The 20,889-nt window shown below is 44.4% G+C and overlaps 3 protein-coding genes across 5 annotated transcripts in view; 1 reads left to right on the top strand and 2 right to left on the bottom strand.

Annotated features, from left to right (window-relative positions):
- Positions 1-444: 444 nt before the first annotated feature.
- LOC131130826 (uncharacterized) lies at positions 445-11,098 on the bottom strand. Of its 2 annotated transcripts, XM_078794750.1 has the most exons (14): positions 10,899-11,097; positions 10,427-10,482; positions 9,567-9,676; positions 9,399-9,487; positions 8,470-8,580; positions 8,325-8,403; positions 8,058-8,095; positions 7,049-7,121; positions 6,304-6,390; positions 3,644-3,940; positions 3,444-3,546; positions 3,107-3,384; positions 1,183-1,238; positions 448-800 (listed from the first exon to the last, which is right to left on the bottom strand). In XM_078794750.1, exons 1-13 carry the CDS (start codon positions 11,010-11,012, stop codon positions 1,222-1,224), a joined length of 1,452 nt encoding a protein of 483 aa, XP_078650876.1. In that variant the 5' UTR covers positions 11,013-11,097; the 3' UTR covers positions 448-800; positions 1,183-1,221. The 2 variants fall into 2 exon arrangements, with proteins under 2 accessions (XP_078650877.1, XP_078650876.1); XM_078794751.1 differs by lacking the exon at positions 6,304-6,390 and having other exon boundaries at positions 445-800; positions 10,899-11,098.
- A 1,243-nt stretch (positions 11,099-12,341) lies between these two features.
- On the top strand, positions 12,342-18,766 carry LOC131126427 (arylsulfatase I-like). The gene is made up of 10 exons (XM_058069357.2): positions 12,342-12,516; positions 13,122-13,285; positions 14,918-15,057; positions 15,139-15,288; positions 15,371-15,445; positions 15,538-15,712; positions 15,780-16,016; positions 16,672-16,818; positions 17,253-17,394; positions 17,547-18,766. The coding sequence occupies exons 2-10, from the start codon at positions 13,127-13,129 to the stop codon at positions 18,389-18,391; spliced, it is 2,070 nt and encodes a 689-aa protein (XP_057925340.2). The 5' UTR covers positions 12,342-12,516; positions 13,122-13,126; the 3' UTR covers positions 18,392-18,766.
- LOC131124778 (enhancer of polycomb 1b) overlaps positions 18,578-20,889 on the bottom strand; it is a 32,099-nt gene continuing 29,787 nt past the window's right edge. For both annotated transcript variants that reach the window (XM_058066859.2, XM_058066001.2), the window contains one exon: positions 18,578-20,428. In XM_058066859.2, coding sequence (XP_057922842.2) covers positions 20,356-20,428 — 73 coding nt within the window. In that variant the 3' untranslated portion in view covers positions 18,578-20,355. The remainder of the gene's footprint in view (positions 20,429-20,889) is intronic.

The following is a 20,889-nucleotide window of genomic DNA, read 5'->3' as shown; positions in this document are numbered from 1 at the left end:
TTTCAGGAACCATATTGATTTTGGATTCTATTCAACCCACAAACCTTGGTCCAAAATCAACATGTCACTTTCTTATCAAATACTATTCCCACCTTCTAGCACAGGGGTGGGAAACCTTTTTGACTCGCGGGCCACAATGATTTAACAAAATTGACGCGGGGCCAGATGATATATATTACACATATAAACAGTCCACCTGGAATGATTGTATCTGTAAAAGTGTCATGCAACCTGCTATATGTGCTTGTGTCCTTTTTTTTGTCCTTTTTCTTTGTTGGCAGACCACACCAAATTGATCAAAAAGCTACCTAAACCATCAAAAGGTTGGCTCAAGCCATCATGCCAGCTTGTATATTAAGTTTCAATGAAATACTTTGGAAAGAACGGGCGGGCCAGATCTGGCCCCCGGGCCATAGTTTGCCCACCCCTGTTCTAGCATCTTGGACAGATTACTTGTATTTAAGGAACCGATTTATTTTGTATGCCAAACAAGTCATCAAAGAACAAAACAGACAGGTGGGTTTATCCCCCCCCAAAAAAATGTGACAAACTACGCAAAGCTTCACAGTGACACACTACATGTTTAGCGTTACGCAGATAGCAATAAATTCAACGTCAACATTATTTTATATTTAATGACTGAAGTTATTCCTCCCTCATCTTGTAGTACTACACAGTAAAGTATCTGTAAAGCTACGTTTACATTGTCAAACCTTTACAATATGAAGGCATAAAGACTGTCGGTGTGGCTGGAACGTCCATCGTGGTCGGTCCATCCTCGCGGGTCATCAAGAACATCACTGAGACAAAAACATTCTATGTTAGAAAGTTCTACATGAAATGTTTCAATGTTTAGCAGTACAGTCAACCTTTGCCACGGTTTGAATTTCGGGCTTCACTCTACCACGGCTTTTTGAAATACATGAATTCATAAATGGTTTCATCATTGAATACAAACTATTATTAGGCATTTTCAAGCATAAAAAACGCTAAATGAACAAGAACACAAATACAAGGAGTCATAGTGTTGTTATGATTGGCCGTACAGTCAATGATTGCTAATGTTGGTAGCTAAACTTTGGCTAACTGCTAACATTACTTGGCAACAAACGTTGTAAAATTGTGTTGTGAATTTGGACTTGGTGAGGACAACAACAACAACAAACATGATGATAGTTTCACCTGGAATGAAGCAACAGGAAGTCGGCCGTCCTCCTTTTGTTATTTGAGTCTCTTGTCTGCAACAACGACAGCACAGGAAATGATGATCATTTGCTACCAAACACGTACTTGGATGTGTATTGTATATGTTTTTTCAACCCGAATGCCCAAAGCAACATACATTTTTCACAAAAAGCTGTTTTTCTACTCTTTCTTTAGGTGGTTACTATGTTTATATAGGAGATATTTTATATAGGAGATATCCTATACCTCTCCTTTTAGTATTTGGGGGTGTCAGGGACATTGGGGCCCTCAGTGGATGCAGGCAACAATGTGACCGCTTCACAAATTCCCATTTGGAGTTCTAACATTGTTTTAACTTCTATTTTTAGTGTAAATTGTGTTTTTTGTTGCTTACTGTAAAGGGAATGTGTTCATACTCGGCTCCACTCAACCAGAGCGACAGGGTTAGTGAACCAAGGAAAGGTGTCTTCTTGGTCTTTTGTTTTTTGGTTGTTTACTGAACTGTTTTCCTGTTATGATGGGCTATTTAAGTAATAGCATTTTCAAAATACATATTTGAACCGAGGGTGGCACGGCGGTCGGGTGGTTAGCATGCTAGGAGACCAGGGTTCAATTCCACCCTCGGCCATCTCTGTGTGGAGTTTGCATGTTCTCCCCGTGCATGCGTGGGTTTTCTCCAGGTACTCCGGTTTCCTCCCACATTCCAAAAACATGCTAGGTTAATTGGCCACTCCAAATTGTCCATATGTATGAATGTGAGTGTGAATGGTTGTTTGTCTATATGTGCCCTGTGATGGGCTGGCCACCAGTCCAGGGTGTACCCCGCCTCTCGCCCCAAGACAGTTGGGATAGGCTCCAGCACCCCCGCAACCCTCGTGAGGATAAGCGGTAGAAAATGAATGAATTAATATTTTAACGGTTTACACATGTGAGAACGTTGCATCTGTGCAACATTTTTGCTCTGATTACGTCTAGTTACAAATATTGTACGCTCTTTCAGGCGAGGCAGAAAACAACCATGTGACATCACGTGAAAGCCATCAACTGTCTACTGTCTACTGTCTATCGCTTATCCTCACGAGGGTCATGGGGGTGCTGGAGCCTGTCCCAGTTGTCTTCGGGCTGGTGGACAGCCAATCACAGGGCACATATAGACAAACAACCATTCACACTCACATTCATACCTATGGACAATTTGGAGTCGCTGTGTGGCCTGTGTGCTAACCACTTAACCGCAGTGCAGCCCTTAACAAGAATATTCATTCATTTTCTACCGCTTATCCTCACAAGGGTCGCGGGGGTGCTGGAGCTTATCCCAGCTGTCTTGGGGCGAGAGGCGGGGTACACCCTGGACTGGTGGCCAGCCAATCACAGGGCACATATAGACAAACAACCATTCACACTCACATTCATACCTATGGACAATTTGGAGTGGCCAATTAACCTAGCATGTTTTTGGAATGTGGGAGGAAACCGGAGTACCCGGAGAAAACCCACGCATGCACGGGGAGAACATGCAAACTCCACACAGAGATGGCCGAGGGTGGAATTGAACTCGGGTCTCCTAGCTGTGAGGTCTGCGCGCTAACCACACAACCGCCGTGCCGCCAATTATCAACTTTAAAAGGAATAAATATTCAACCATGTGCAAAACATTTCTGTCGTAGTTTAAGTTTTATCCAGCATCGATGTGATGACGGACCACTAAGCTGCCCGGCGTAAAAATACATCCCACGCGCGTATCGGCCAATATTGATTCAAGTAAAGAATGCAAATATCGGCCGGCCGATGTATCGGTCGATCCTTACAAAGGAGTGAATTTGACTTCGACCAAAACTTCCTCCCAGTCAATGAGTAGAACTGGTACGTACCCCGAGAAGCACCTCTACCAACTGTTCCTTTAGTTTAAAAAGGTTCTTACTTGTTTTCTTGGCTGATGTCTCATCACATTCCGCAGCTTTCTTCTTTTTCTTCTTCTCTGACAGGTGAGCTGAGTGTCCACCAGGAAGATGCTCAATGTGCCCAACAGCACCTACCATCTTCTCCTCACTGGCAGCTCTCTTCTTCTTCTTCTTGTCTTCCTTGGCACTTCTAGCAGGCGACTGGTCTCGTTTGATCTTCTTGCTCTTTGGTGCATCCTCCTCCAAGGTTGCGTACTTCTCTGTCTTGTAGGTTTTGGATTCTTCTGGGATGTCTTGCCTGTAGAACACCAACAAACATTGAAATGTTGTCTTCAAATAACCAGCAGAGTGACTGACTTGTGGTCTAGCTGGGATTTCTTCAGCCTCATCCTCTTCTTGCGGCTCACTTTCTCCTGTGGATGCGTCTCCTTGCTGGATGAGAGCGGAGGAGCGGCGTCGCCTTCAGAAGAGAAGAGAAGAGAAGAAGAAACGGTCAAAAGCAGTCTTGGTCTTCGTGATCAAGACTACTTCCAGTGTGACGCTTTCATATTGTCTACCGGCTGCTTCCTGTTTTGTGGGTGTCTCAGCATTGCCCCCTGTTGGTTCTGCATCACACTGCACCTCCTGGCTCCTCTGCCCGGTCGTCTTCCTCCTCCTCCTCCTCTTCCTCCTCTTCTTTCCCTTCTTTTCCTCCTCCTCTGGTGGACACACTATGTCCTCCACGTTTTCCTCCTTGATGCATTCCTCCTTTTTCCTTTTTGTGACTTCAATTTCAGAGAGTTTGTCTTCATCGTGCTTCTTCCTCTTCTTGTTTTTCTTCTTGTAGTCTCGCTCCTCCGCAGTAGACATCTTTCCTACAGAAAAGGCACACACGTCTATGTTGGAATGGCAAAATAAAGTTAGGATATAATCCATCAATACTTAGGGTAACCAATGTAGCCTTGGTTCTTTGAGTGAGGTGTTTCACTATGGGCATACATGACCTTGGGCGTATATCACCATGGAAGCCCCAATGACATGTGTCAGTGACAGAGCTGTGCCCATCCTATAACACAACCGGCCTCTCCCTCAAAATCATTCCTGACGCTTTCTTACCGTGTCTGCAAGGAGGGAATTAAAGGTGAAACATCTCACTCTGGAATTAAACAAGGTTGCCACACAGGTGGAGTTACCCAAAGTTATTTTTCTTACTACGCTCGGTGTTTCACTGTGGGGGGTATATGGCCTTCTCCCCGACTGCAGCAGGCAAGGTCTTCACAGTCCAATTTGTGAAGCTCACACATGTGGAAACTACTCCGTATCCAAAACTGCGTTTGCCACAGAAGGCCGAGACATGTCAAGACAAACGTGCAAGATGTAGGCCAGCTTGCTGCTATACAGCCATCATGCACAGAAACCCCCCACTGAAGAAGACCCACGACGCGGCCACTCCCCGCGTGGACACCTGAAGGAGACCGTGACCCCTTGCAAGCATAGGCCTGTGAGCTAGCCTCCACAACCGCGTGCGGTGTGACCCATGATCCCCTCTTTTGTGCTCTTCTTGTAACTTACTGTACCCATGCAATGCCCTTACCGGGCACAAAGAGTTAAACCTGCCCTGGACTCCACGGTAGAACATAAAAGATGAGTCCATCACCTTAGGCACAATAGCAGCGTTAGGCTGTAAGCAGACACTTATCAAGCTGCAGTCAAGCACTGCTAATAGAAAAGGCCTGACAGTCACTCACGCGCTTTGCTGCTGTCAAGCGAAATGCCGTCTTCATCCCCACTGCCTGAAGTGGCTCGAATGGATGATGTGAAAGGGCATCCAGCACCATGGACAGATCCAGCGGACAAGAAACCGGAAGTTAACGACGTGACCCCTTCATAAAACAGCACACTGATATGCTACTGGACCGGCTTATCTACCATGCCCCTATTACAAGCAGAGATGGTCGCCAAACACAGATAAATCGTGGAAAAAGCTCTTCCTTTTCCCACTAAATCCTGTAGGAAATACAGCAGGGTCATCACAGAGGACTGAAAAGAAATGCTGTTCCTTGAATTATACTATTGTTCAAAAGCACACCTCATGCTGTGACAAAAGGAGAGGCCCGTGCACCCTGAATAGTGTCAATTACTCCATCAGGCAGACCTGCAGCAGTTAGATTCCACCTATGGGCCAGGCCCAAAGAGCTCACCCTATCTGGGTCCGGGTGGTAAATCTCCCCTCTTGCCTAAGATGGCAGGTCCCCTACATCTCAAATCTCATCCAAATTTACTCTCCAGCGCGGTCACTGAGGTCCGAGGGCCAGCTCCAACTTGTGGTGCCCAAGACGAGACTTAAGACCAGGGGAGACCGAGCCTTTTCTGTGGTTGGCCCCAAGCTATGGAACTCTCTCCCCTCCCAAGTAAAAAAGGCCCCCAACGTCGAAAGCTTTAAGTCTCATCTTAAAACCCACTTTTATTCTCTGGCTTTTAACTCGGAGTGAGTCGTATGGTACTGAGTCTTTTAGTTCTTTCTTTTTATTTTAATTGTTTTCATTTTTTATACTTTTATTGCTTTGCTTCTTGTTTTTAATATTTTTATATTTATTTTACTATTTTATTTATAAAATGATCTTTTAGTTTTGGATTAAATCCAATTTGTACCTTTTATTTATTGTATTTTATTTTCACTTTTTATTTTACTAGTCTGTGCAGCACTTTGGAAACTCTGTTTAGAAATTGTGCTATATAAATAAAGTGGATTGGATTGGGCAGAAAGAGGCCAAAGATCCCCATCCAGCAGCTGCACGATCCCTGAGACCCAATGCTTGGATAGCCACTTAAGTGAGACCAAAATCAGTGACAGGCCCAATAAATAATAAGGGCAATAAAGCTGAGAGAGGGAAACATATACGGTGACATTCCGCCATGAATGGGTTAGAGCGTCCAACCCCAACGGTGCCTCCATGTCTGACCGGGAGAAGAACAAAGGACATTTTGCATTCACCTGCGAGGCGAAAACACCTATGGAGAAGGACTTCCTTGGGACAGAAAATCCGCCCCCTGGTTTAACACCCCTGGAACATTTGTCACTATAAGGGAGAGGACCCTTGTACTGCTGTGCCAGCCTGTGTAAGCAGAGCAAGCGAGTGCCCCCCCACCACTAGCTGTGGGCTCCAAACGCCATTCACAGTGTCCATTGTCATGGTTACCCTTGAGGGGGAACATCCGATACAATGCAGGCACCTACCATCAAAGGTCCCAAATGGACAGCCAATATGACTGACACCATCACACCCAGAAGACGTAGGCGTTGAAGGAACAACACCACATTTCCCTGCGGAAACAGAGAGAGAAATTTCTTGAGGGACATCAACCTCCCATTTGACAACGTGACACAATAAGACATGGAGTTTATGTTGAGTCCCAAATACTTTCTTGGTTCCACACAGCTCTTGTAAACCTGAGGTTCCTAAGGTGATTTATTACAATCAGGGAATCTCTTGACAGCCCAGGGGAACATTAGATGAGGCTGAGAAGGAAGTTGAAGGCCACTGAAGGTTCCACCTGAGGGGGTCAGCACCAACTCTGCCATCTTGTGAATTGAACTTGCTGAAAGGTTTGCTCTTATATCGGCTTCTTATATGGGCTTGTCGAGTAACGAACGGCCCATCTCACTGGGAGGTCCTGTTAGCCAAACAGGTCCCTCACGGCCCCCTCTGCATCCTAGGCATCTGGCCACTGAATTCCCATCTGCTGTCCCCCAGGGGAGACGGCCTCTTTTGCTCTACGGGGCCTGGATTGGTGAGCAGGAAAGTGGAGTCACCCGATGTTAGTTCCAACTAGCTGAAGGAGCTTAGCGTAGTTCCCACACAGGAAGTAAGCAAGAATGATTTGGAGGGGGCGTGGCCATAGCCATAGCTCGACTGTGTCATTGGAGCTTCCGTAGTGATACAAGGCGATATCCCGTGAAACACTGAGCCAAAAAAAATTACCATCATCAGTAGCCTCTTGGTCTCCTGGCGCGTCCATGTGGTCCTCCTGCTTCAAATCATCACTGACCTCCATCTTTAAAGTGGGACATCAACAATAAATATTCTTGTGTACAACCTGTATACATGTACAGTAAAGTCTCGTTATATCAATATTCTCGGGAGTCGGAAAAAATACCAATATAACCGGACTATCCATATATCCGATCCTGCGCCGAACTGCATTAAAAGTGGGCAATAATGCACTTAAATCAATGCAGCTTAAATCAATCTTTGCTTAAGGATTTCAATACCAAAAAAGAACACGGCGAACGGCTGCTTCCAGTCAACTTTATTTTTCACACTTCCACCACCAGAGCACAGCACACACACCGATTCCCGCACTTCCTGGTTCACAGGTCATGCTCACCCCCCCCCCACATAGCTGGCCAAACACATGCCTACAACAGAACCACGAATGCCAGCATGTACATATGAAAAACAGTGATTATTGCAAGCGATAAAAAGATATCTGAATAGAACACAATTAAATACATGTATTTGTACGCTTGTGTCTTCGTTGGAATAGGTGTGTATGCTATGTCAGCTGGTTCTTCTGTTGCAGGCATGTGTTTGGCCAGCTATGTGGGGCGGGTTGAGCATGACCTGTGAACCAGGAAGTGCGGGAATCGGTGTGTGTGCTGCGCTCTGGTGGTGGAAGTGGGAAAAATAAAGTTGACTGGAAGCAGCCGTTCGCCGTGTTCTTTTTTGGTATTGAAATCCTTAAGCAAAGATTGATTTAAGCTGTTTTTGTATCGATATAAGCAGACCAAATTGGCTGGCGGGAGATGAAAAGGGCATCGTAGTAACAGGATTATCATAATAACCGGGTATCGTACTAACGGAACTAATTATATCATAAAAGACTAGAAATTTGCCGGGAAATGAAAATAGTATCGTAATAAGTAGTAATTCGTTATAACCGATATCGATATAACGAGACTTTACTGTATATGCACTGTTATATTCTTACCTTGACAAGTACCTCTTCCTCCTGCTCAGCCCTCAGGTCTAAAGTACACAAAAAGAACAACAATAAACAGGACTTTTTTCCCATGTAAACTGTATCATAATTTGGAACGACAGGAAGTGCGTCAGCAGGGGAGGGAAGATGCTGCCCTCTTTAAGGCGGCTTCACAGCCACTTGTGAGTCTTTGCAATAAAGTGACAAATACAAAGTATGCGAGTGTAGTTTGTACAGACGAGGTTCCAGGGCCGTGATTGGCCACACATACCGTACCTGCAGGAAGCAGGGTTTGGTTGTCTGTTGGCTGCTCGTTGGCGTCCCCGGCGAGGGTGGGCATGGCTAGCTCACTTGTCTGCAGGAGGATGTGTTTGTTACCGAATGATTTACTTGGTCTTTCTGCAGTTTTAAAATTCATCACCTCGGTGCCATCACTTAGGGTGGGCGTGGCCTCTGTTTGATTGGCATCTGTCTCCTCCAGCCCAGAGGTGTCACCTTGGGCCTCTTCGGCATCCGAGATGAGTTGCGGCTGCTGGAGGAAGACGACAAAGGTCAGCTAGCTTGAGCTTTTATAGACTGATCAACTGTCCAGTGCAGAGATCTTCCAGGTGTAAGATACAAAGTCTAAGCCCCACCTCCAAGACCAGAAAGGTGACATTTTGTGCCTTTACGAAAATAACAATTGCTAAACAATGTGGTGTTTGCTGCCATTTTTAGTCCTGCCATGATATGCAATGAGGGTGTGGGAGGTCCCCTTCCCACCAACCAGAAAAGAGCTGATCAAACACGAAAATCGGCAGCCTGGCATTCAAAGCAGCAAGAATGGAGAGTCACCATACGCTAACTCAAAAATTAACATTTTGTACTACCGACATGCCTTCACTTCTTTTTACACTTATAATGTTAAATTACGACTTCTAACGTTTCCTGTACACTTAATAATGCCTCCATAATGGCCACAGTTTGACCCTGGAACAGATGAACTGTCAAATGACATACAAAGTAAAAAAATCATTTGAAACAAATAATGTTTGATAAATCAACATTAAAATGGGATAAATACTGCTAGTCAACCATGCAGACACACTCACACAAAAGGACATAATCTGCCTCCAGCAGTGAACACACAGTACGTCTAGATAGATGAACAACAGAGCAGACAAGACACCAATGTGTATGCACACATGATTACAGTCAGTGGAGATGAGCTATGTGTGTGTAATCACTCGGAAAGACAACCTTTAGCGCTCGCTTCCGCCTGATGAAGTGACAGACATTTAACTCTTTGTGTCCAGTCAGCATTTTTACATATTCCATCATACTGACAACTGTTTGTAATATTTTGGTTACCTTTCTAGCCTCTTCTTCTTCTTCTTCTTCATCATCATCAGGAGAGCCATTGTGAACATTTCCGTTGGCTACCATTGTTTGCTCAGAGACTGGAACATGAAGATGTGTCAAGTATTATGTAAAAATACTCCCCGAAAACACAAAGAACAAAGTAAAGACTTAACGTACCTGGCGACACGTTGACATCCATGTTATCTTCTGCGACGGTCTCCTCAGAGCCCCCCTCAGGTTCTACTTTTTTGGACTCATCCTCAGCTTGCTGGGGAATGGAGCACAGCCTGCATACGCAAACACATATATTACACACACACATATATACAGTACATACACTACCGCTCCAAAGTTTGGGATGACTTGGAAATGTTTTTGGCTAGTCTGAGCTCTGGCTTTTTCTTGGCAATCCTGCCATGAAGTCTGAAGTCCTGAAGTGGCCGCTTCACTGTTGATACTGACACTGGTGTTTGACAGCTACTATTTAGTGCAGCTGCCAGGTGACGACCTGTGAGGCGTCTTTGTCTTAAACTACACACTCTCACATATTTGTCTTCTTGCACAGTTGTGCAGCGTTTTTCTGTCCTTGTTAGACCCAGTTTGTGCTGCTCTCTGAAGGGAGTAGTTAACAGCATGGTAAGAGATTTTTTATACGGCTTTTCTAATCATCCATTAGCCTTATAAAATGATGAACTTGGATTAGCAGCCATACCAGGATATTGATGCAGAGGACTAACAGTTGTTGATAGTAGGCCTCTATGCAAAACTGGACATCCTTCTTTGAAAATCATCTCATTCATTTTCCTTGTTTGTGAAATGCATGAAAATGTTTTTCTTTGAAAAATAAAGAAATTTGCAAGTGATCCCAAACTTTTGAGCGTTAGTGTATATATACAGTATTTACATAGTACAATTTTGGACTGCACGGTTGTATTTTTGAATGGTGTTTGACAGTAACAGGAAGTGAAGGTGTCATTGTTTTGAGTGACAGTCGAGACAATTCCAGAGTGCATAGAGCATAAAGAGGGGTGACTTACTTTATCCATGCTTTGTAGATGTCCTGGAGACCTAAGCCCTCTTCTGGTGCCCCCACCTGCACTCCAAACACAATACATCAATTTTAATAGCAAAAAGCTGTGTTCAAAATGGTGGGTATTTTTGAAGACATCTGATATACCAGCACCGTTTGTGTACACAGTAGAACAAGTAGTACAGGCACAAAGTAAAAATGAACATGAATGGAAGTAATTAGCCAAACATACAACTAATTGACATGATTGGTGACGTTTGTATGTGTTGATAATGCTAGCATGATGCTGTTAGCTAGTTTTTAATTAGGGAGGAGCTTCATGTGTACTTTGTACAACATGTTCTTTTATGAATAAACCCACAGTTTAAAAGCTCATTCACATGAGAATAAAGTTTAGTTTAATCTACGGTAATGTTCTCAAAAATTAATGAGGGAAGCTAACGTAAGCAAAAAAAAAAACAAAACTAAAATGTTTCTACCTGGACGACGTGTTTCTCCAGCAGGTCAGCGGCGCCCGACAAGCCTTTCATTTTGAGATGCTGAAAGATGAGGAGGAGTAGCGTCGAGTCTTCCTGAGAGGACATGACGAACATGGCAAGGAGCGGACAAAAATGACCACCGTTCAAATGTTTACTGCCTCACCACCTACAACACGCCTCATCGCGTGCGGCATGCTCGCGTGCTCCGACCGCGCCCCCTCCACCAAGAGGTGCACCATGGGAAATGTCGTTTTCTATCTAATTCAGCTACAGACGTAGCTTTCGCTTGACAATGATACATGTTGCTGCTGTTTATCATCACGACAAACTGAATCATTAAAGTTTTATGAAATCAAACGTGATAAAGCAAGCAATGAAAAGTTTGGTTGAGTGGTTAGCATACTCTAACTTCCTCTGGTTTCCTCCCACATTCCATAAACCTACGTTAGGTTGGCTGGCGACCAGCCCAGGGTGGACCCTGCCTCTCCCCTCTCCCCTCTGCCCCTTCATCTCCCCCCTCCTCTCCCCAAAGACAGCTGGGATAGGCTCCTCGTCAGGATAAGCGGCATAGAAAACGGATGGAGCTGTTTTTGTAGATGTGCGGAAAGAGTATTACAATATTTGACACAAGACGTGCATGTCTAAAAAAAACAACCAATTTAAAATTAAAAGTGACGAGCTAATTTTTAAGAAAAGGGTGCTTCAAGTTTAAGTAATACCGTAAAAATGTTTAGTTGTCTCAACTTTTAAAAAATGTGTGAACTAGTCGCATGAATTATTTTACCTATTTTTCCATCCATGGTGTCGACATAAAAATATGTATCTGTGATTATTATTATTATTATTATTATTATTATTATTATTATTATTATTATTATTATTATTATTATTATTATTATTATTATTATTATTATTATTATTATTATTATAGTACCAAACGCACCACTCCTACTATGACTTTATTCTACATTAATCTATAATTCTGAGTAAATGTGGTACTTTGTTGTGTTTTTATTACTCATATAATCATTATTATTACTATTTCCTATCTACACTTATCGTTGTATTGCTGTCAGGTACATGGGGAACGTTGTATATGATTTTGGGAAACTTTATCAAAATAAAATTCCATAATTCCATAATTAGTAATACTTAAGTAATATAAACTAAGAAAACCCAACTCTGCTATGCTGCAATTCGCCCAGAATAGAGAAATGGTTGGTTTTAACTACAGTATATACATATACATATTTACATGAAAATAAGGCATAAATTAAATGCATACACAAGCTCGTTTGAGTCCGACGTGATCGGGAGAACTATTCATAAGACGTCATGTGTCTTATTTTGGCAGGTCATACCGGAAGCTTCCGCAAACGAGCAAGTGTAGCTTGATGGTGTGATTTTTTTTTTCTTTTTTTTGGTCGTCGTTGCTCAGTGGGAGTGTGAAGAAGACTTTGGAGGAAGAAGGAAGCCTCTCTTGGAGCTTGAGGACATGCGGCGGCGTCCTCAACGAACTTTCCGCCAGCAGAACTCCCTTTAAGAACCGAACCGAGGCCAGAAGAATGAAGTGAGCAGCCCCGCAAGAGCCGTTCACTTGCACTGACTCCACATCGAGGTACTGATTGACTGAAGTCAAAACACAGATGTTTTACTTCTTTACTCGAAGTGTAACATTTTTTTAAATTGAAGACTTGCTTTGGTTATTTCATATTTTGTGATGAAACTTAATAAAGTTATGTGAAGACATATATCATAACATCATTACTAATTAAGACCAGTCTGTACACGTCTGACACACAAGCGAGTCCAGGTGACGTAAATTGTTGACTAAAACTGAGAAAATGAGGTCACTAAACAAACATTAAAAATAATGACAACATCTTTCCTCGACACTTAAATTCAAATATTCGACTTGGTGGTTAGAACTAGCTTTTCTTTTTTTGTACATCAATTAACGTGTAAAATAAAACGGATAATTATATAACTACAATACAAGTCTTAGTTATAACAAACTAATAGGTTTTGGTTGGCCAAAGTGCTACATGCTAAAGCTAGGATGTGGCTAGGCTATCTAAGTGTACTTAAATGTTCATTTGGTGGGAAATGTCTCGAAAAAAGTAAGCAGTCCATCACTGCTGTGCTTTGATGTGGCTCCGCCTTTCTCATGGTGCGTTTGCTGACAAGCAGACTTTTTCATTTCATGCCCCTCAACCCCCGCAGGGAAGATGCAGGCAGCGGCCACGACTTTTGTCCTCATGACCTGCATCTTCTGTTTACACGGCTTGGTGTCCTCATCTGGCCGGGAGCGGCACCAGAAGGATGGGACGCCACCGCCAAAGCCCCCCAAGCAGCCGCACATCATCTTCATCCTCATTGATGATCAGGTGGGTTGGACCGATTAGCCCGTATATGACCTTATATGGTAATAGTAATGGTAATGGTTTTATTTCATTTGAACATGCATCAGATTACAATTGAATGCATCCCATAATCAGTTCCCAGTTCCACATGTCCAAAAGGAGTAGGAAGAATCAAAGCTTATTAAATCCTACCCCTCCATCTGGTACTTTTACAATCAGTAACTGTTACATTTGTTCACTTCCTGCTTTCCTAATATAATTTCATTATTTTTTTTGTCATTTCTAAATGTATTTAATTAATAAATTAATTAATTTATTTATTTAATTTGTCACGTACCGATGTACGAGGTGATATGACCATACAATGACATGATGAGTACCATAGTAACGCATAACAAATGTAACTGTTACATTTGTTCACTTCCTGCTTTCCTAATATAATTATTATATTTTTATATATATTTTTTATAATTTTTATTCTAATATTATTATTATGATATTATTATTATAATATATATATTTTTTGTATTTTTTGTATTTAAAAAAATATATATATTTGTATTTATTTTTCGTCACATACCGAAGTCCGAGGTGACCATCCAATGCCATAATGTGTACCATAGTAAGTGTCTAGTATAGTCTAGTATAGTCTAGTATAGTGATATATATAGCACATCATGACTGGTTCAAGACTCTTCATCCTTGTATTTAGCAAACATCAACTGCTTGTATTGTTTCTTGAATTGGCTCATCGTTGTGCATTGTTTGATTTCCTTACTCAATCCATTCCATAGTTTGATTCCACATACTGAAATGCTATGGCTAGCATAACGTAGTCCTAGCATAGAAGTGTTTCAAATGTACTTCTTCCCTGAGATCATATTTCTCCTCTCTTGTAGAGAAGTATTGGATGACATTTTAAGCTAATTGCTTATTTTTAGCCTTATGCATTATTTTAGCTGTTTGAAGATGAACTATATCAGCAAGTTGAAGTATTTGTGATTTTAGAAATAAGGAGTTAGTATTATGAATTATCCTTACTGACTTTTTTTGCAGTACATTTATCGAGTGAAGATTGCTTTTATAGTTATTAGCCCATATTTCCACACAATAAGTAAGATATGGTAGAACCAGAGAGCAATAAAGAGTGTGGAGTGATTTCTGATTGAGAACAAATTTTGCTTTGTTCAATATTGAAATATTTCTGGCCACCTTATGTTGTATATTTGTAATATGAGGTTTCCAGCTCATATTTTCATCTATTGTGATCCCCAGAAATGTATTTTCCTTCACCCTTTCAATGTCTGCACCGTCTATTTGTATTTGTTGGTCTATTTGTATTTTCTTTCTGCTGTTAACAAACAACATGACCTTATATGGACATTTACTGTCATCACTTCTATACTCGTTAGCAAATTAGGAACATTAGAAGGCAAGAAGTGAACAGTTAGTGAACGATTAGTAAGTTCTCCCCAAAGTCACCATGAGGAACGGAAACCATAACATTTCATGTCAGACTTGACCAGGCGTCAGTTAGCATCCGGAATGTTGATGTTAACGACGGACCACTGAGAAGAAAGGTCCTTGGTCCATCAGATGCTACGATGCTACGATGCTACAATGCTACGTCCTGACCCCTCCTAACTCGATCGACAGGGATTCAACGACATCGGCTACCACAACCCCGCCATCAAGACCCCCACGCTGGACAAGCTGGCGGCAGAGGGTGTCAAGCTGGAGAACTACTACGTCCAGCCCATCTGCACGCCGTCACGCAGCCAGCTCCTCACAGGAAGGTCTGAGCTCTGCGACGGACGGTGGACATTTTTTCCACGTACGCCGTCCTAGACCTAGAACTTGTAGGTGTTTCCTTGCAGGTATCAGATCCACACGGGTCTTCAGCACTCCATCATCAGGCCGAGCCAGCCCAGCTGTCTTCCTCTGCACATGGATACGCTTCCCGAGAGGCTGCGCCAGGCCGGATATGCCACGCATATGGTGGGGAAGTGGCACCTGGGCTTCTACAGGTGAGCCTGGCAGCCATATTTGACATTTGGTTCACGTTTGCAGTCTGCAGCGACAAGCTAACTTGCTTCATTTTTGGTCCAGGAAGGCGTGCTTGCCCACCAGGAAGGGCTTTGACACCTTCTTTGGATCCTTAACAGGAAGTGTGGACTATTACAGGTGAGCGATATCGTATCTTACATGAGAACATGCAGAAGATGCCTGCTGGGATACATGGTGGTCATCAACAAGCACGTATTTCCCGCCTCCAGTTACGGCTCATGTGACGGCCCGGGCGTATGCGGCTACGATCTCCATGACGACGAGGGTGTGGCCTGGGGTCACGAGGGCAAGTACTCCACCACGCTCTTCACTCAGCGAGCTCGGAAGATCCTGGAGAGCCACGCCCCCGGGGAGCGACCTCTCTTCCTGCTTTTGTCCCTACAGGTAACCACGCCCGGTAACATGGCCGCCAAAACGCCAAGTCAAAACTCAAAGATCTTCCGCTCGCCAGGCCGTTCACACGCCGCTGCAGCCTCCCAAGTCCTACATCTACCCTTACCGCCACATGGCCAACGTGGCCAGGAGGAAGTTTGCTGCTATGGTGTCCACCGTGGATGAGGCGGTAAGGAACGTCACCTACGCTCTGAGGAAGTACGGATTCTACCGGAACAGCATCATCATCTACTCGACCGACAACGGTGCACAACCCTTCACCGGGGGCAGCAACTGGCCACTGAGAGGCCGCAAGGTAACGTTTCCTTAACCCTTAGATGCATAAGTGGGTCAAAAATGACCCGGTCAGGTTGTTTTCTTCAAATATCTTTGTAATGAAAAATTGTTATCATTTCATATTCCAGGTATTTGGAAAGGTTGTTGCTGTTTTAAGATGGCAAAAAGAATGATGAAGAAGTGGTGCATAGTAAAAAAGACAAACATCACTTTAGTTGAATTTACTGACAAGTGCCTAGAAGGAATAAAGCCAAATAATAATAATAATAATAATAATAATAATAATGGGCTGCACGGCAGTCGTGTGGTTAGTGTACAGACCTCACAGCTAGGAGACCAGGGTTCAATCCCTCCCTCGGCCATCTCTGTGTGGAGTTTGCATGTTCTCCCCGTGCATGCGTGGGTTTTCTCCGGGTACTCCGGTTTCCTCCCACATTCCAAAAACATGCTAGGTTAATTGGCCACTCCAAATTGTCCATAGGTATGAATGTGAGTGTGAATGGTTGTTTGTCTGTATGTGCCCTGTGATTGGCTGGCCACCAGTCCAGGGTGTACCCCGCCTCTCGCTCGAAGACAGCTGGGATAGGCTCCAGCACCCCCCGCGACCCTTGTGAGGATAAGCGGTCGAGAATGAGAATGAGAATGAGAATGAGAATGGTCTGTTGTTCCTGCAGGGGACATACTGGGAGGGCGGCGTCCGAGGAGTAGCGTTCGTGCACAGCCCGTTGCTACGACGTAGGAGGCGGGTGTCCAAAGCTCTTCTCCACATCACGGACTGGTTCCCCACACTGGTGGGCCTCGCCGGGGGAAACGTCAGCCAGGTGAGTATGGCTTTTATGTTATGTTATTTTCGAAAAGGAGTTTTGCTACCGCGCTAAAAGCTACGGACGTCTTTATTGTCTTGGAAAAAGCTAACCTTAGCTTCTTGCCAAAGGTTTTACTCAGCAATAATGTTTGCCGTCAACATGACGTCCCGCTGGAAAGTTCTGGTTCCACAGCAGCTGTAAAAGTGTCCATATTTTACTATCATGGAGATGAATGTTGCCTCAGATGTTACTAGTTTTTGTAACATTTCTCTTCGTTGTAACATAAATTACTTTTATTGGCGCCTGGCTGGCCTGCTGCTATGACCTAAAGTTCTAGAGTAGTGCAATGAGGCACTTTGGCGTCCATCAAGTCTGCCTCAGACTTCCAGAAGACTCCCGTGTAGTCCGTTTCGAGATAAGCAGAACTGTTCTTGTCGGCGTCCCCTCAGAGTCTGGATGGCTACGACGTATGGGCCGCCATCAGCGAAGGGAAGAAGTCACCTCGTCAAGAGATCCTCCACAACATCGACCCCCTGCACAAGCCCCCCACACCTGCCGCCACCTGGGACACCAGTGCAGAAGGAGCACCAGGTAAGTCAAAGTCCCAAAGTTCTGTACGGGACCTCAGAGGATTCTGGCTGGTCTGACGAGTATTTTTGAGATTCAGTTTTTGTTAATATTTCCCTTTGGCGAGAGGAGGTGTCGAAGTTAATGATGTATTTTCTTTGCTTCTGATTGGACAGCAGATCCATCAAATGCTCTGGCCTTAAAAAAGCCAAAGAAAAAGCAGCGAACGTCAGTTTTTAAGCGACCAAAAGTCAACCTCAAAGCCAAAAACAAACAAAAGCTGCAGTCCAAGTCCCCCAAACCTGGTCTCAAGGTCCAGCACGCCTTCAACAACCAGCCAGGGATCTCCAGTTCCAAATCCAGAAGGACCACGTCTCAGGAGCAGAACCTGTCGTGGCCACAGACGACAAAGACCAAGCTCAAGCTGCACCTCAAGTCCAAGACGATGTTTTCTCATCAGAACGTGTCCCACCCAGACAAAAACACCCTGCCCACTCCGCCCCCCCAGTCTGTTTGGGACGCGTCAGTCCAGGCGGCCATCAGAGTCGGTGACTGGAAGATGCTAACTGGAGACCCGGGCCACGGAGAGTGGGTCCCACCGCAGGTTCTGCCGACACTGCCGGGCCGCTGGTGGAATCTGGAGCGAGCCTTCTCGGCGCTCTACAGGACCTTCAAGCACAAGAACATTTGGCTCTTCAACATCAGCGCCGACCCGTACGAGCGGCGGGACCTGGCCGAGCAAAGACCAGACGTGGTCCAGCAGCTGCTGTCCCGCCTGGCGTACTACAACCGGACCGCCGTGCCTGTCTACTTCCCGCCCGATGACCCCAGCGCTCACCCCGGGCTGCACGGCGGCGCGTGGGTGCCGTGGGTGGAGGAGGAAAAGGAGGAGGAAAAATACGAGGGCATCTACAAGAAGGTCCATGAGAAAAACAAGAAGAAGAGAAAGAAGTGTCGGCTCTGCAAGCTCAAGTCCTTCTTTCTTAAACTCAACACCAGGATCATGTCCAGTCGCATTTGAATGCGACATGGAACCACTTTGAGGTAGACCTTGTTTGGACTTTTATTAGTGACGCTAATGTGAATGTTTTTATTCTTAAGATTAGGGATGGACATTTAGACAGTTGTTCTGCTCTGCTCGTTGCGGCCAAAACGACTCCAAAATTTTATAACCACCGCACGCTAGTTTTTTTCTTCCAAGACCAGGTTTTAAGACCCAATTGATGACCTCTAGCCATCCGTTTGTTGTGTTGTTCCGTAAGATGTTTGTGAATGCTTTTACACTGACAAATGTTTGTAATTTGTGTCTAAGTAAACAAAAATTAGTTTTTGCACACTGTGAAAATAAACATTACATCACTCTGTGATTAAAATGGCCTATTTTATTAGCGCCAAGAAATCCAACATGGCCGTCATCTGCTCATTTCAATGATTGTAGTTTTTTAACAAGGAAGCCAGTTTTTATCCAAGGCTGCACTGTATGGGTTTGACCGCTAGATGGCGCTACATGCCAAGGCTCAGTGTTGCGCCCTATAAACACATTGCATTTCCCCCCCCCAGGGCAATAATTTCATGTGTGAAAACAAAAAAGGGGTTATGTCATCCGCTGGGATCTTTATTCTAATTTAGCTAATCTAAGATTAAATAGATATTTCAGTCATGAAGGGACGGCCCAAGGCCATTATGATTAGCATGATATCTTAACTGGCTAACTGCTAACCGTTAGGCACATTAACATGGAGGTGGGCGGTACCGCCGTACAGGAAGTAGATCCTAAGGTCTTGATTGTAAAAGTGCACTTTAATGTTGGTATATAAAAAGGACACAAAGGAAAACATAGAAGTGACTGGTGGCAACATGTAATGCCCTGGATGTTTATTTCGAGTGACACCTTCACCTCACTGTGCTGAAGTGTCAACATAAGCAGACAAATGAACAAGCGGCCACTGGAGTGGGCTAGGTGGAGGATGGGGTGGGGGGGTACAGCCAGATAAAAAAAAACAAAAACAAAAAAAAACTACATGTAGCCATGTTGAGTACCAAGCTCTTCACAGAAGAGAAGATCTGCTTTGTTTTGTCCTGCTGCCCAAAATGAAAGGCACCCTTGACGCGTCCCAGTCTTCAAGAGTCAGGTGATTTTATTTCATTTGTCAATAAAATGTCGCTTCTGTCCAAAGTGGAATGATCCATGATGTCCCTCAGCAACAAACGAAAACAATCGATAAGTCAAATCAAAAGAAAAAAAAGTGGGCGGTACAAAAATATTTATTTTAGAAAACAATGAGTCTCTTAAGGGTGAAATCATAGAAAAGCAGCATGGTCACGTGACACACGTCAATAGTGCTTGGACACAGCAGCAGAGCATTGTGGGACACTATCTTGATGATGATGATGATGATGATGATGTGTGGAAGAGCTTTGTGGAGAGACGCGCACACCTGCCGCTTGTGCACGGAGTCACTCACGCGTGCGCATGCACGCGCATCGCAGGTAGGAGGGAGGGGAGGCGCCAGGAAAAGAAAAAGTGGGCGTGGCATTGCAGACTTTGTAAACACGGCACAATAAATAGAGGGAGCGGGCTCCGTGCACACGCACGTGCACGTCATGACACGTTGACACTTGTCGCACCAGCTGCAGTTTGTTCTCTTTAATTTGGATTTTTTTTTCAATATGTCGAGTGCAAAACATCACAAATGAACAATTCTGTATTCAAGTAATGTTATATACAAGGAGGGGGTACAAATATTCAGTACTGTACATATAATTGCCATATTAAGAATTTACAGACAATCTCTTATTAACAGTAACAAATATGGAAATGGGGGCAGGAGGGAGGAGGGGGGTATATATCAGACGAGCATCGCAATTGGCTCTCGGAGCAGTCGCTGCAGAAACAGCCTCGCTGCGCTCAGTCCGCCGCCGCCGCTCGCATTCAAGCCTAACGGACGATGCATAGCACCTAAAAAACTAAGATGAGTCCGCTGGCTACGTCACCTCCATGGCCATTGTGTTCTCGGACAGACTGTTGAGCGGCGCCTTGTCTTGCTCGTGGTTGTCCCTGCAAGACACCACACCCGTTAGAAACACCGTTGGCTTTTTAAGTCACATTTCCACCAAGCGCTCCCATACACTCCAAGGTTTGGATTGGTACATCCTGATGTGCCAGCGAGCTAACCGTTGCGTGTACAATGTAACATGTCCGTGTCAATATACAGTATAAGGGTATTTTTTGTTTTTACTATTCTTTTGAAGCACGGCCCTAGCACGGCCCTAGCACGGCCCTAGCACGGCCCTAGCACGGCCCTAGCACGGCCCTAGCACGGCCCTAGCACGGCCCTAGCACGGCCCTAGCACGGCCCTAGCACGGCCCTAGCACGGCCCTAGCACGGCCCTAGCACGGCCGGCTAAAAAGTTGGACATGGTACAGTAAGTTTTTTCATTTGACATTGATAAAATAAGTTAGATGTGGAAGTGACCACCAAATGTCTGTCCACCAATCAGCACACTGAGCCTGGTACT

Source organism: Doryrhamphus excisus, linkage group LG11, assembly GCF_037039965.1.
Source record: "Doryrhamphus excisus strain RoL-2023G ecotype Guam linkage group LG11, RoL_Dexc_Guam_v1.1, whole genome shotgun sequence".
Classification (NCBI taxonomy): domain Eukaryota; kingdom Metazoa; phylum Chordata; class Actinopteri; order Syngnathiformes; family Syngnathidae; genus Doryrhamphus; species Doryrhamphus excisus.
The sequence above is the reverse complement of the archived record's forward strand: the minus strand, read 5'-3'. Positions and strand labels throughout refer to the sequence as shown.

Bases quoted from the DNA above. Each gene is read 5' to 3' on its own strand.
- LOC131130826 (XM_078794750.1), bottom strand. From the start codon at position 11,012: ATGTTCGTCATGTCCTCTCAGGAAGACTCGACGCTACTCCTCCTCATC. The intron at 9,488-9,566 runs GTACGTTAAGTC...TTCATGTTCCAG, and splicing joins GGATGTCAACGTGTCGCCAG to TCTCTGAGCAAACAATGGTA. The intron at 8,581-9,398 runs GTAACCAAAATA...GTCTTCCTCCAG, and splicing joins AAGAAGAAGAGGCTAGAAAG to CAGCCGCAACTCATCTCGGA.
- LOC131126427 (XM_058069357.2), top strand. From the start codon at position 13,127: ATGCAGGCAGCGGCCACGACTTTTGTCCTCATGACCTGCATCTTCTGT. The intron at 13,286-14,917 runs GTGGGTTGGACC...CTCGATCGACAG, and splicing joins TCATCCTCATTGATGATCAG to GGATTCAACGACATCGGCTA. The intron at 15,289-15,370 runs GTGAGCCTGGCA...TTTTTGGTCCAG, and splicing joins TGGCACCTGGGCTTCTACAG to GAAGGCGTGCTTGCCCACCA.